At 41.2% G+C, this 16,077-nt stretch overlaps 1 protein-coding gene across 2 annotated transcripts in view; it reads right to left on the bottom strand.

Annotated features, from left to right (window-relative positions):
- Nucleotides 1-16,077, bottom strand: part of WIPF3 (WAS/WASL interacting protein family member 3) — a 110,159-nt gene that overhangs the window by 73,883 nt on the left and 20,199 nt on the right. The window contains exon 2 of one of the 2 annotated variants that reach the window (XM_039472554.2): nt 8,365-8,511. In XM_039472554.2, the coding sequence (XP_039328488.1) occupies nt 8,365-8,454 (90 nt within the window). In that variant the 5' untranslated portion in view covers nt 8,455-8,511. The remainder of the gene's footprint in view (nt 1-8,364; nt 8,512-16,077) is intronic. The other variant, XM_074379886.1, reaches the window with a different exon arrangement.

Genomic DNA, 16,077 nt, shown 5'->3' with positions numbered 1-16,077 from the left:
ACCAGTTGGCACATTTTTGAAAGTGGCTGGTACTGGTTGTTCCTTTCTATGTTTAATGCTTCTTTCAGGAGCTCTTGTAAGGCAGGCCTGGTGGTGATAAAATCTCTCAGCAATTGCTTGTTCATAAAGGATTTTATTTCTCCTTTGCTTAAGAAGCTTAGTTTGACTGTGTATGAAATTCTAGGTTGAAAGTTCTTTTCTTTAAGGATGTTGAATATTGGCCCCCACTCTCTTCTGGCTTGTAGGGTTTCTGCCAAGAGATCCACTGTGAGTCTAACGGGCTTCCCTTTATGGGTAACCTGACCTTTCTCTCTGGCTGCCCTTAGCATTTTTTCCTTCATTTCAACCCTGGTGAATCTGACAATTATGTGCCTTGGGATTGCTCTTCTTGAAGAATATCTTTGTGGTGTTCGCTGTATTTCCTGGACTTGAATGGTGGCCTGCCTTGCTAGGTTGGGGAAATTCTCCTGGATAATATCCTGAAGAGTGTTTTCCAGCTTGGATTCATTCCCTCTGTCACATTCAGGTACATCTATCAAATGTAGATTAGGTCTTTTCACATAATCCCATATTTCTTGGATGCTTTGTTCATTTCTTTTTACTCTTTTTTCTCTAATCTTGGCTTCTTGTTTTATTTCATTGAGTTGATCTTCAATCTCTGATATCCTTTCTTCTGCTTGGTGGATTTGGCTATTGAAACTTGTGTATGCTTCGTGAAGTTCTTGTGTTGTGCTTTTCAGCTCCATCAATTCATTTATATTCTTCTCTAAGCTGTTTATTCTTGTTAGCATTTCATCAAACCTTTTTTCAACATTCTTAGTTTCTTTGCATTGGGTTAGAACATGTTCTTTTAGCTCAGAGAAGTTTATTATTACCCTTTCTGAAGCCTGTTTCTGTGAATTCATCAGACTCATTCTCCATCTAGTCTTGTTCCCTTGCTGGTGAGGTGTTGTGATCCCTTGGAGGACGAGAGGCATTCTGATTTTGGGTGTTTTCATCCTTTTTGCATTGGTTTCTTCCCATCTTTGTGAATTTATCTACTTGTGGTCTTTGTAGTTGGTGACTTTCGGATGGGGTCTCTGAGTGGACGTCCTTTTCGTTGATGTTGAAGTTATTTCTTTCTGTTTTTTAGTTTTCCTTCTAATAGTCAGGCCCCTCTGACACAGGACTGCTGGAGGTCCACTCCAGACCCTGTTTGCCTGATGATCACCTACAGTGGCCTTTGCAGTTCCGGGAACTGCACTCCAGAGCTGTTCCTATTTGGCCATCTTGGATCGTCCCTATTAGTTAGTTTTTTTTTTTTTTTTTGAGCCAGGTTGAAGTGCAGTGGTGTGATCTTGGTTCATTGTGACCTCTGTCTCTTGGGTTCAAGCATTTCTCCTGCCTCAGCCTCCCAAATAGCTGGCATTACAGGTGCTCGCCACCATGCCTGGCTATGTTTTGCATTTTTCAGTGGAGATGGGGTTTTACCATGTTGGCCAGGCTAGTCTCGAATTCCTGACCTCAAGTGATCCACCCATGTTGGCCTCCCAAACTGCTGGGATTACAGGCTTGAGCCACCATGCCAGGCAATATTGGAATTTAAAGAAATGAGACAAAGGAGCTCAAAAAACAGGGGAACTGGAAGGAAGAAAAGAGAAGTAGATGATTAGAGCCCTCTGGTTTTCCTTTCAACCTGGTCCGCAGCTTCAGCAGGCCCCATCAGCCCTTCTTCCCATTTCACTCTCTTGAAAAAAGGAAAGATGCGTATCAGGGATGGAGACAGGGAGGAGCAAGAAGGGGCAAAAGCAGAGGTAGAAAGCTGAAAGCAAAAAAAGTTTAGCCCCTAACCTAATCCCTAAGGTCTTCCAGAGCTGGCATAAAGTTGCATTTTGTTACAGAGGATGAGATTACATTTGCAAATGATCTTCATCTTGCAAAGATTACATATAATAAAACTTGCCATGCTGGTCTATGCACACTGACAAAGATTCTCTGTTTGACCAGAGAATTCTGACCTCCTAACCAAGATTTAATCAAGCTTCCAAACTTCTCCCAGGCCCATCTGTGCACTCATTTGTAAAATCCAGTCCCCTTCTAAGTCAGTTTAGCAAGAACCACCCCATCTCGATATCTGATCACCCTTCAGTATCTGATCAGATTCCTCATCCTTCACCAACCCCCAAGGTATGCCCGATCACCGTGGCTTGTCTTCAGCAAGAATTCTGTCAGGTTGGTTTAGACAGAATCCCCTGCCCTTGATATCGCATCAGGTTGCTCATCCTCCACCATCCCCCAGAGGATGTCCAATACCCTGGCCTGTCTTCAGTAAGAATCCTGTTAGCTCCATTCAGCCAGAATCCCCTTTAGCCCTGATGTTTCTTTTTAGTATCTGTTTATTCACTGACCCCTCGCTCTGCTCCTGGGCTATACACTCCCTCTTGCCCATGTTGTATTGGAAGTTGAGCCCTATCTCTCGACCCTGTTGCAAAATCCCATCCACCTGTCATGATGGTCTTTCTTACCATGCTTTCTACCTTTGAATATTTTTTTCTTTCACAACATAGATGTTTAGAGTCCTGAACACTGGTTATAAAAAATTTTAACTCCATTTCTTTACCCAGTTTGCACAAATAATTGTTCATTCATTCATTCATTCATTCAGTGAGTTGAGTACTTATTTTGAGTCAGGCGTGAATGATACAGAATATCACCTATAGACCCCAGTCCAAAAAAAAAAAAAGTTAAAAACTACTACCTACTCTGAAGCAGGGGTCTGCAGATATAAAAGCCAGTAGGGAAGGAGGAAGGGACACCTTAAGCTGGGATGAATGGGAAGAGCCTTTCCGGGTTCTCAGTGGCTATGCAGAAGGCTGAAGTAGGAGACTCCAGGACAGGGGCACAGGAAGGGCCAGATCATGCAGGATGCAGTGGGTCACAGCTCAGCAGGGTCTTGGAAGTTCCTGACAGGAGAAGCAGAGGATGTGCACATGGGTGGTGGGTAGTGGGAATGGGAGGCTGAATGAGCCCAGCCGACTGCGGGACAGGTGTTGGCAAACTTTTCCTGGAAGGGGCCAGGCTGTAACTATTTTAGGCATTGTGGGCCAAGAGGCAAAAATCTAGAATATAATGTATATTCTTTTTTTTTTTTTTTTTTTTTTGAGACAGAGTTTTGCTCTTGTTACCCAGGCTGGAGTGCAATGACGCGATCTCGGCTCACCGCAACCTCCGCCTCCTGGGTTCAGGCAATTCTCCTGCCTCAGCCTCCTGAGTAGCTGGGATTACAGGCACGCGCCACCATGCCCAGCTAATTTTTTGTACTTTTAGTAGAGACGGGGTTTCACCTTGTTGACCAGGATGGTCTCGATCTCTTCACCTCGTAATCCACCCATCTCAGCCTCCCAAAGTGCTGGGATTACAGGCGTGAGCCACCGCGCCCAGCCTCATAATGTATATTCTTATGTAACAAAAGAGAAAACAAACTTCCACAAAATATTTATTGACAAAACTCAAAACATAGTAATAATAATTGAGTAAGATTTTTAAAATTCAAGCCTACTAGTGGGAAGAATGGAATTCTTTCTTTGAGGAATAACATTTTGCTTAATTGGTGTTCTGCTGCTGTAGCATAAAAGCAGTCACAGACAAAATGTAAATGCATGAGTGTGGCTGTGCTCCAGTAGCACTATTTATGGATTAAGATGTGAATTTCGTATAATTTTCATGTGTTGCAAAATATTACTTTTCTTTTAATTTTTTTTCCCAGCCATTTGAAAATGTAAAAACTAGTTTTAGCTGAAGGATGATAAAAAAACAGGTGGTGAGCTGGCTGTGGTTCAGGGGCCCTGGTTTGCCAGCCTCTGCTGCAGAACGTCCCGTATTCTGCATGTGTCTGATTGCTTGCTCATGAGGTCATTCATTCTGGGCAGATTACCACAGGGTGATGGTCTGTGCGCCTCCCTGTATCTAGTAAAGGCTTGTGATAGGAGGTCATTCTATTATATGCGACAGTAAGTTTGATCCATTTTAAAGAGACATTTTTCCCTTTGTAGTAAGAAGCAATCTAGGGGTGATACTTGGGACCCTGAGAACATTTTTTTCGTCACAACCTTTCACTCAGTGGTTTTAACTTTCATGGGTGATCTTTGTCTAAATCAATCATGACACTGGAAGTTACAAATTAATAGGGATGTAATTTTTTTTTCACTTTTAACCTTTAAAAATTTTTAATACCACAAATAGAAAAGCACATAAAATAATTTTGTATAGTTTAACATATTTCTATAAAGTGATACTGTATGTCATTGCCACTGATGTCAAGAAATAAGTCTTGCCAGCACTCTAGAAGCCCCTAGGGCCTTCCTGATCCTGAGTGCCCCACTCTCCTCCCAAAGGGCATCATCTCCTGATTTTATGGTGATCCTTCATCGTTTTACCAGCTTTTCTTGCATTCCTAAACACTGTAGTTTATTTTTTTCTGTTTTGGAGCTTTATATACATGGGACCGTACAGCATGTATTCTTTTGTCAGGTGGCTATTCCTCCATGTTGTTGCATGCTTTGTTGATTCATTTTCACTGCTGTATAGTACTGCATAGCATGGCCATAACACACAGTTTATCAATCCGTTCTACCATTGATGGACATGGGGGGTTGTTTCCAGTTTTGTGCCATTCGTGCTGCTACAAACATTCTTAACATGTCTTTTGGGTCATGTGGGCACACACTTCTCTTGGGTATCTACCTAGGATGCACACATTTAACTGTGGTAGCTGCTGTCAAACGGTTTTCCAAAGGGTTTATATCAATTTACACTCCCACCAGCAGTGTATGAGAGTTTCCATCACTCTGCTGCATCCTTGCCAACATTTGTCATTTTCTTCTTTTAAATTATGACATGATTTTAATGGCGGCCTCATATACCACTTAGAGGATATATAATAATTTATTGAATCTCCTAGTATAAAAAATTAGGGTTGTTTTTTGTTTCTTTCTTTTTGGTTGTTATTACGTAATGCTTTCACTAATCTCCTATAGCTATATATTTCTGTATGTCCATGATTAGTTACTTAAAGAAAAATTACTTGAAGGGAAACCATGTCAAGAAAATTACTTGAAGTGAAAGTAGGTCCATTTTCTAAAAGGTTTGCTCTCTACTGACAAGTTGTATCTTGGAGCATGTCACCAAGTGTTGCTCCCACTAAGAGTTATAAGTGCCCAGTTCCCAGTACTCCAGCCAACATTTAAAAAGCATCTCACTAAACTGATAGATAAAAATGGTTTCTCATTATCTTAATTTGTTCTTATTCAATTGTAGTGAGATTAAAATATTTGTATTTCTTCCATCTAATCATATCCTGTGCCCATCTTTGTATTCATCCTTTCCACAGTAATCTGTAAAAGCTCTTTATCTGCTAAAAGCATTAATTATTTGCCTTTAATATATATTGTAAGTTTATATATTATTTTTCTACATAAATATAGAAAATATGTTTTAAGAAATTTTTTTTTTTTTTTTTTTTTTAGACGGAGTTTTGCTCTTGTTACCCAGGCTGGAGTGCAATGGCACGATCTCGGCTCACCACAACCTCCGCCTCCTGGGTTCAGGCAATTCTCCTGCCTCAGCCTCCTGAGTAGCTGGGATTACAGGCATGCGCCACCATGCCCAGCTAATTTTTTGTATTTTTAGTAGAGACAGGGTTTCACCATGTTGACCAGGATGGTTTCGAACTCTTGACCTTGTGACCCACCCGCCTCGGCCTCCCAAAGTGCTGAGATTACAGGCTTGAGCCACCGCGCCCAGCCTTTAAGAAAATATTAACATTTACATAATTTTACTCCTGACTAGTTATTCCATGAGAGAGAGAGAGAATTCAAAAATTTAACCAAATGTAAAATTATTTTTTACTATGCATTTAAGCATCTTTAAAGGAATTCCCTAATGAAATACTAAATGTTATTGTCAAAATTATCAAATTCTCTTCTGATCTTTGCTATTTATTGCATACATTAAGTAGCTGATTTCATTATGCACCAAATGTGTGTTGTTTCTAATCCATCATTTTATATCTACTTCTATATATCAGCATAGAAGTAATTTTTTTTTCTTTTGAGATGGAGTCTTGCTGTGTCACCCAGGCTGGAGTGCAGTGGCTCGATCTCAGCTCACTGTAACCTCTGCCTCCCAGGTTCAAGCAATTCTCCCTGCCTCAGCTTCCTGAGTAGCTGGGATTACAGGTGCCTGGCACCATTCCCAGCTACTTTTCATATTTTTTCATAGAGATGAGTTTCCCATGTTGGCCAGACTGGTCTTGAATTTGGGACCTCAGGTGATCCGCCCACCTCGACCTCCCAAAGTGCTAGGTTAACAGGTATGAACCACCATGCTCCACCAGATGTAAGTTTTAATTACCACTACTGCATAATGCAATTTTAAATTAACGGTATGACATAACACATTTTATTTAGTTCTCATAAAACATTTAAGATCAATTTCTTCACTATAATAAATAGCATTGCTGGGCACAACCTTATATAAGTTCTTCTTGGCATCTTTAGAGTTAAATTCTTAAATCAGTCTCAAAAATAAAACTACCTGATTACCAGGGGAAAAACTATGATACATACACATTTACTGTTTTCCCCCAGAGAACACTCCAGAAAGACCTGTTCAACATTTACTGAGTCCTAGACATTTGTCTGTCATGCACAATGTTTAAAAAGGATTATTTTTCTAAACCTCCAATAACATGGGTTTTGTTCAGTTTATTTATTCTGGCTAAATGTATGGGTATATCGTGTATTTGAAGTTATTCTAACTTGTACTTCTTCAGTGCTTACAAGATCCATATGGTAGTTTAATGTGTGCTTTCTTTATAAACTGTTTATCACTTTGTGGCAATAACCTTGAACTTGATTTTGGGTCAAATTCAGCAGTGAAACTTCAATACTTATTCTATTCTTTGCATTTATTGGTAGAAAGCTTTCAAATGTAATTTATACTATGTGCTTTCTTTCCACTCTCTTGCAGAGCAAGAGCCAAGTTCCAGGCAGGTCTACGCCCTTAGCACCTCAGATAGGGTTCGTGTACAAAGTTGATGCCACATGGGGTGACATCTCAGACATGCTCTCACCCTCACCAGGACCTATGGCCTTGCAGCTGGAGCTGCAGGCTCTCCTTTCGTAGCCAGCACTCCTCAGGGCCATGTCATCTGCGAATCTGAGGGAGGGCTGCACCCGGCAGGGCGGATGGCAGGGAGGATGGCAGGGAGGTTCTGTTCCTGGCTTCTGCTGACTTGGCTCACACCATCCTTAAGCAGCCCTGTCTCTGTGCGCCATATCATCAACTCGTTTATCTTCTACTGAAAACAGAAGCTGCAGAGCTGGTGTGAGACGCCCCTCACTGAAGTGGTGTGAGGAATGGAGAATAAATGTGAGAAGTGCTCCTGGTTTTCTTTAGAGGAAAGGTTTGCTATAAGCATTAGGCACTAGCATTTTTCTGAAATTGTGTGTGTGCAGGGGTGATTTTTGCTCCACAAGGGGACATCTGGCAATATATGGGGCCATTTTTCTACTACCACAATTGGGGGGTGCCACTGGCATCTAGTGGGTAGAGGTCGGGATGTTACTAAACATCCTACAATGCATAGGACGGCCCCAAACAACAGAAATGATCTGATCCCAGATGTCAGTGGTGCCAAGCTGAGAATACCTGTTCCAAAACAAAATGACCACCCTCAGTGGCCCCTTGCTAGACCCAAAGCAAACTATTAGACCAGGAGAGAGCATTCAGCAACACAAACTGAAATAGCCTTGATTAAGTCTTGTGTAGATATGGAAACTTCATGTAAGAATTTTATATTTTGTTCTGGCATTTCCTATTACAATAGGAAATAGGCAATTCCTGTTACAACATATAATGTAATAGGAAATATATATATGATATAATAATAGCCTAGTACTATGGTACTGAAGCTCAAGCTATTATTATCACTATCGAAATTACACATTGGAACTTGACTTCGCAATGCCTCACTGGCTGTGCACTTTGACATGGCCCCGCATGTGAGGTTTCCAGTGAGACAGAAAGTCACTCAGAGACACTTGCGAGCCTGTACCAAGAAGCAAGAATGAGAAGGGAAATGACGTAGACATCAGTAGACCAATGAGGTGGAGGTGGAAGCTCCCAATGAACGGGGGAGAGAAATGGCTGAGCCGGGCTTGTTTGGAATTAGATTCTAAAGCTGCCAGATCCAGCTACCTAAGATGCCACCTGTCACAGGGAAGCTAGGTAGTGCTGCTTCTCAACATTTAAAACCTTCTGCTCAAGTGTATTCAAGTGGTTTAAGCTCCACAGTAAACCAATCAGGAAAAAAAAAGGTCTTACCGGAGGTGCTGATGGTAGGGGAGGAGGAGGAGCCCCCAGTGGAGGGGGAGGTGGAGGCAGAGGAGGTGGTGGCGGCGGTGGCACTGGCATGTGTCACAGTGTTGATGTCTCCTGCTTATGAATGGTCCCAAAAGAGTGGCTTCTGCTCTGAAAGAAAGAAAAACAATAGCTTTAAACTTGGATTTTTTTACTCATATGCAGGTAATGCATATCTTGCAGACATATGCATATTATAGGTAGTTTGATTCTTTCACCTGTTCATTCATTCATTCATTCATTCATTCACAGAGTGTCCACTGTGAGGCAAGCCGTGTGCTAAGTGCTGGAGATTGACAAAAGCAGCCAGATTCTAGAGACAATTAAAACTGATAGAATTTAGCTATTTGCGTCTCAATACAAATAGAATATACATATACTTAATTCTATAATGAATTTTCCAGATAACTGACTTCTACCTTTTTAGCATTAAACTTTTAGTTTTATCGTTTTCAGTCATTCTGCATAGACTCCCATTTTCCTAAGCAAACAGAATGAAATGTAACCTTTTGTAAATGTCACAGGCTCAACATGAACTCATGACACCAGCCTCAAGCAAGGCTTAGGGCGTTAGTCATTTTTCTGCCTCTTTCTCTCCTGCTAGCGCTTACTATCCTTGCTATTCCTGTGTTCTTGTTTCTGCCCAGCCATCTTGATGAGGATGGGCCACCTCTCCTCTGCACAGACTGTCTATCCGGTATTTGCTATGCAGAGGGCGGCGGCGGGGGGGGGGCGGGGTTGGCATGATTCTGCAAATATTATTCTGTTTCAAATAGCTAATATAGGATGTCTGATCTCCGGATAAATGTGTGGAGCCTGTATGTGTGCATGCATGTGTCTATGTGTGGGTGAGTGTCTTAGAACTCATAGCAAGGCACACTGCAAGGACTTAAAATCTGTATTAAAGAAAAACCCCATAGTTTACAAGAATTGAAAAACCTCTATAAGAATCTAAAAACAATCAAAGCAGAAAGTGAAATAAACCTCACATTTGGGCAGGGGTGATTTTGTGTTTCTGCTGTCCCTTTAGTCACTGGAGGACCAGAATGAGGCCTGTCCCTTTGTTTTTTTTTTTAAATCTTTAAAATCCTGTGGCATTATAATTTTTCATGTTAATATTCTTATCTCCACAGAGTCCAAAAGCATTTATACAATGTGATGCTTTCTTGGTAGCATAGGCCACTGAATTTTGCTCACTTGATATGTTAATTCTTTTTATCTTTTTATATTTGGTCATTATGTGACACACTAATCACACTTATTTCCACAATAATCTTCTAAGGTCGGGGCTTCAATGCCCTAGCATCCCCATTTTTATAGGTAAAGAAAAGGACATTCAAGTACATTAAATCTTTTGCTCAAAGTCACCTATACTATAACCAGCAGACCTGGAATTGGAACCAAGGCTTAACAGGCTCTAAAGTCCAAGAATATCAAATGTATCATTTTATTCCCTTTTAAGTATACAATTCAGTGGCATGAAATGCATTCACAATGCTGCGCAACCAGCACCACTATCCATTTCCAGAACTTTTTCATCATCTCAAACAGAAACTCTGTACCCATTAAACAATAACGCCCCATTGTCTCCTCCCCTCAGCTCCCTAAACCTCTGTTCTACTCTGTCTCCATGAATTTGCCTAGTGTAGGTACCTCATACACGTGGAACCGTACAGTATTTGTCCACTTGAGTCTGGCTTATTTCATTTAGCATAATGTTTTCAACCTTCATTCATGTTGTATCATGGATGAGAAATTCATTCTCAAGTATTCCATTGCATGTATATGCCACATTTAGTTGAACCATTCATCTATTGATGAGTGCTTGGCTTGCTTTCACCTTTGGGGTGTTGTGAGAAATGCTGCAATGAACATTGATGTACAAATATCTCTTCATGACCTTGCTTTTCATTCTTTTCGGCATATATGCAAGAGTGGAACTGCTGGATCATATGGTGCCATCTTTTTTCCCAGCAGGGTCAATCTAAAATTGTATAAAAATTGTAAATGGTGTAAAATATGTGTGTCAGAGCAACTTTTTGGGGAAAGAGTCCATGATATTCTTCCTAGGAGTTCCAAGGAGGTGCAAGAGCTGATTGTTGTACATGACCATATTTTTCTTACAAAGTATTTCAGGCTCCCTGAAAGAAGGAACCTGATCATCACTGTCCTACTGCTTCCTTCCTTGATATTAAAACAAGAACAGAAAGACCAAAAAATAAAATACTCATCAGAGTCCACAGCGGAAAACCATAGTAAAATTGAGCAGAGATCTCAGGAGGGTAGTACATGTTTCTTTCAGGTAACATCAATGTTATTTTATTACTAAAACCAAACTAATGGTGTGCTAAACTAATACACACAATGACATAGAGTCAAACACAGCATTTTACAGGCTGACGCTAAGGCAACTTGGATGGAAGCCCACAATTTAGTTGGAACAAACATAAATTATCAGATATTTGTATTTTAACACTTTCTTTTATAAAAGGCACTGAATCTATTCATTTTATAATCTTTTATTCAGTGGCAAAAATATTTTCAGTCAAAATTTTATAGTAAGGATTAAAGAGTTGAAGTATTAATAGCACAAGAGAATATAGAGAGGTCTCATTATATAAGGATCTCATCTTTTAACTAAGACACATGACAGGAGACAGAACTGCGTCTCCTGGTGAAAAACTGGAAAGGGTGGGGAAGAATAACCTTTAAAAACTGAAAAGCCACTTACCTAAGGGTTTTGTCATTTACCTAAGAAAAAATAGCTGTATAAAGCGACTTTAAGGAGAATTGTGGCAGAGTACTCCTGTAATCCCTCAGCACATGGCTAGGTTACATCTCCCAGTCTCCTTTGCAGTTAGATGTGACCACGAGACTGAGTTCTCGTGGTCTGTCAATGCAATGAAGGCAGAGGTGATGAGCTATTACTTCTGGGCTGGTTCAGAAAGACCTTCTGCCCATGACTTTTCTCTTTCTCCACTCATTGGCTGGTAGCAAAGGTCCTATGTGTTGGCAGAGCCACAAAATGAAAGGAGTCCAGGTTCCTGACTCACCTGTAAGACCACCTGCCAAACATCTGATTAGACTTTACATACGTGAAAAATAAACTCCCATTGTGTTAAGTCATGAAGATTTTCTAATTAATTTGTTTTATCTACTAATATTGAACCTATCTAATACAGGAACTAAATAAAATACAGGTGATTCTCATTATTCACTATAGTTATATTTAGAAAGTTGTCATGAACACAGAATGTGATGATTACTTTTATGTGTCAACTTAGTTGGGCTAAGGGCTGCCCATCTGGCTGGTAGAACATCATTTCTGGATGTATCTGTGAGGTCTTTCCAAAACAGGTTAGCATTTGAATCTGTAGACTGAGTAAAGATCTCCCTTAACAATGTGGGTGGCCACCATCTAATCCATTGAGGGCCCAGATAGAATAAGGCAGCCCATGGCCAATGGCACTAGGAGTCAAATATTTTCTCCATAAGGCACATCACAGCCTTCTTGGGCTTAAGAATACTAGGTTGCGCTTCAGCACTTCACTTGGGGCCATTTTAAGCTGCAAAATCACCAACAATAAGTACAAAATTGGAAAAATGTGGCATTACACAGACTGCAAGAGCATACTGGTTTAAAGCATAAGAGCTGAAACAAGAAGGCAGAGTGTCCTCTTATTGCAGCTCAGCTAGAACATGGTCATGCCACGTACACATTAGTGTCTGCAGTTTTCCACTGCTTTTCACATGCCTGGGAATGACCATAAAAGCACCCTGAGTACTGATTTTCCAGTTACAGATATATTTTAGCAAATACACATAGGTGACTTCACAAATGTAGAATCTGCAAGTAGTAAGGATCAGCTGTATAGCTTTTTGACTCACCCACCCAGTAGGTGCCCAGCCCTGCATTGGGGCTTCTAAGACGTTGTTTTATGTAATCCTCTCGACAACCATGTGGTAGATATTTCCATATAGCAAATAACCAAACTTTGCCTCAGAGAAGTATGCAATTTCTACTAAATTTCAGAAAGATCATCGGAGCTGAATTTAAAGCCCTGGTTTTTCTAATCTAAAAGCTCATTTCTTTTTTTTCTCTTTTTTTGAGACAGAGTTTCACTCTGTCACCCAGGCTATAGTGCAGTGATGTGATCTCAGCTCACTGCAACCTCCACTTCCTGGGTTCAAGTGATTCTCCCACCTCAGCCTACCAAGTAGCTGGGACTATAGGCACACACTGCCATGCCTGGCTAATTTTTGTATAATTAGTAGAGATGGGGTTTCACCATTAAAACCTCATTTCTACTGCACCACATTACTCTATTAGCATGATATGATTCAGGTCATGTGACACACCTGCTTCCATTTTGCAAAGATGTAAAACTATTTTTGAGATCTTTAAGTGAGAGGAACCCCATAAAGGTGACTGTAATTCTTCCGCTTGCTCCTTCTTCACCTGAGCGCCCTTGGTTTCCATCTAGGAACCTGGGAATGCTTAGGTACCACAGAGACGCTGCCTTGCTGAACTCACAGGGAAGGATTTTTCAAAATCCAGGATTGGAGGATATTTTTATATGCAGTGTTTGATGGCTGTGAAAGGCTTTTTTCTTTCTTGACAGATACAATAATTAAGCAATTACCAAAAGAAGTATGCGTTAAAATCTGACAGTTGAGAATGCTGAGGTCCGGGAAGTCAGGGGCTGCACCCAGGAGCTCTTTGAGGCTTTGTGTTCTCTCAACCCATTTAGAATGTTGTTTTGCTCTGAAATGTATTTAAAATGTTTAGAATTTCAAAGGCCAGATTCTCAAAGGCTTTTATACTTTCTCTCAGTTCACAAAATATCTGAAAAACAGCATCAAAATGCACATTCAAGCACCATTAGAGGGTGGTGAGGGACACAGAACTAAAATGCACTTCCACGGAGGCCAGAATACAGGGACTGGTCTCAGAATCAGATGGCCCTGGGTTCTGCTTCCACCTTTCCCTTTTCCTGGCTACAGGGCTTTTGTTCAGGTCACTTTACCTTAGTGGGCCTCCTTTTCTTGATTTGTAAATTAGGAGCTATAATGCTTAATTCTTTTTGTTGTTAGTATTAAAACAAACACTGTATATGAAGGCGCACAGTACACGTCCTGACACATACGTGGAAGTGATACTGATCATCACCACTACAAATAACTATGTTAAAAGCAGAAGTCAGATAAATGCCCCAGGAGAGGTAGAGAGTGCTAAGGCATAGAATCATCCATTCAAACTTGAGGAGGAGGCGCAATAAAGACACTTGGTAGGAGGTGATGCAATAGAGACACTTGGTAGAAGTGATCTTATTTTTCACCAGGCAGAGGGGTGAACAGAGGAGTCTGTTCTAGTAAAGCAGGAGCAGCAAATAATCAGCGATACGGAAGTGGGAGAACACAGCAGCCTGGGAGGCTCTGCCTATGCGTGGGAGAAGAGGAAAAGGCTGCCATGACAGAGGCGCGTCAGTGACAGCTATCCTGCAAGCGTCTTCTTCCTTGGGTAGGGGTGCTCATTTGTCTTGTGGTCACTCACTGTCTTTTGGACACTTATCGTAAGCTGGACAAATCTTCCATATATTGTGAATCCTACCTCCTCCAGCCAGAAGCAGGAACTCCTTCCCCAGCATCCCCCTGTCAGTAGGGAGCAGGCTGTGACCACTCACTCAGAGGTGTGCTAGATAATAGGTGAAAGAGCACAGATGGGGTATGGCTACAGGACAGGGGCCTGAGTCTGCAGCGGGAGCCCCTCTCAGCACAGTTGGTTGATATTCCATGGGAATGCGAGCCCAGTATTGGCCAGAACCCCCTACTTCCCTCCTCCAAAAGCCCCATGTCTATCCAGATTTTCGCATGAAGTTCAATTTTGAAATGTGAGTAAGTAATTTAAAAAGCATTTTTAAAAGCCAGTGGGCCACAGAGCACAGAGCACGTCTGCAGGTCACACAGGACCTGCACTGCCACCTTTTTACCGGGAGCTATTCCAGGGTGAGGGTATGGGCGCCCTACTTGACCCCTTTCTTTCCCTTACATGGTCAGCCTGTCTGTACTCATTCAGAAGTGACGTGGACTGGGCTTGCCTCTCCTGTTAATAAAAAATTATACATGTCTGTGTTCCAACCACACTTTGTGAATTTTTTCAGAAAGAAATAACTCATGGTAAGTAATTTTACACACTAGTTGCTCTTGTCAAACTCTTAAGATTTATCCCAAAAGTAGTCTGTGAGAGTATAGCTGTTTACACACAGAAAATGTACTTACGTTTTAAAATATAAGCAAGAAAGATTACTGCTACCATTTGACAAAATCATGTACACTGGGTACAGTGGCTCATACCTGTAATCCCAGCACTTTGGGAGGTTGAGGCAGGCAGATCACTTGAGCCCAAGAATTAGAGATCAGCCTGGGCAACATAGCAAGACTCTATCTCTACAAAAAAATTAGCAGGTGTGGTGGTGCACACTTGTAGCCCTGGCTACTCCGGAGGCTGAGGTAGGAGGATCACCTGAGGTGGGAAGTGAAGACTGCAGTAAGCTGTGATTGTATCCCTACACTCCAGCCTGGGTGACAGAGTGAGACCCTGTCTCAAAACAGTAATAATAATAAAATAACACATTTGACACATTTGACTAGGAATCTGCAAATAAGCTACTCTGTGCAATCCTAACTTTGTATGTTTTGACACTGCCCTATTTCAAAGAAACACATCCCTTGTTTCTTTGGCTATAAAATATGGCAGGGGGAGGAGAACAAAGATTTCTCACTTCTGAATGAATGAAGGCTAATAAACCTCATGATGCAATCTATATCTCATATTATGATCTCAGTAGGGGCCTGCCACCTCCAAGGGTCCATCATTCATCTATCAAAGGTAGCTTGCAGCCAGGAAGTCATGACCCACAAGCCCATGGGCAAACAAGGTACAAATAAAAGGGTTCTCAAAGTAAATGTCGTATAGTTTCTAAAGCTATATAAGTAAAATAATAAAATAATTTTATTTTTTAAACTTCTTTCCAGGTGAGGATGAGAATGATTTATAATGGTCACTTTCTGGTCATTTAATAAGCAAATTCTCTGGCCGTATCTCTCTCCTTGGATTTCCCACCTATGCGATCTCACGCCCTACCTACCATTTCTGTCAGTTAAGACTGCCCTCTTTATGACCAAATGAAAGTTGCTGCTCTCACTCTTCCCCATGATATAAAAAGTCTGTGAATAGTTCGCTTTTGTGGGGAGGTGGGAATGTTGGCCTGAGTAAGCAGGAAAGCCAGGAACAGGACTGGGGAACATCTGATGAAGTAAATTACTGAGCATGTATTTGTGCTTTAGGTAACAGTGAAACAAATCAGCCCTTACTGTGTCAGGCATTGTTCTTAGAGAGTTTCATATATTAACCCCTTTTTAAGCACCATGACACACCAATGAGATGGATAGTATTATTATCTCCATTCTCCAGATGAGACAATTGAGGGATGGAGAGGTTAAGAAACTTGCCCAAGGTCACGCAGTGTGATTAGTGGAGGACTCAAACCCAGGGTGTCTGACTCCAGAGGCCAGGCTCTTAAGCACCATACTAACTTAGGTCACGTGTATACAACAAATGACTTTTATGGGTTTTGTGACAGTCACATACCACCTAAACACATTTACTATAAATCA

Source organism: Saimiri boliviensis, chromosome 10, assembly GCF_048565385.1.
Source record: "Saimiri boliviensis isolate mSaiBol1 chromosome 10, mSaiBol1.pri, whole genome shotgun sequence".
Lineage (NCBI taxonomy): Eukaryota > Metazoa > Chordata > Mammalia > Primates > Cebidae > Saimiri > Saimiri boliviensis.
This window is presented reverse-complemented; position numbering and strand designations above follow the sequence as displayed.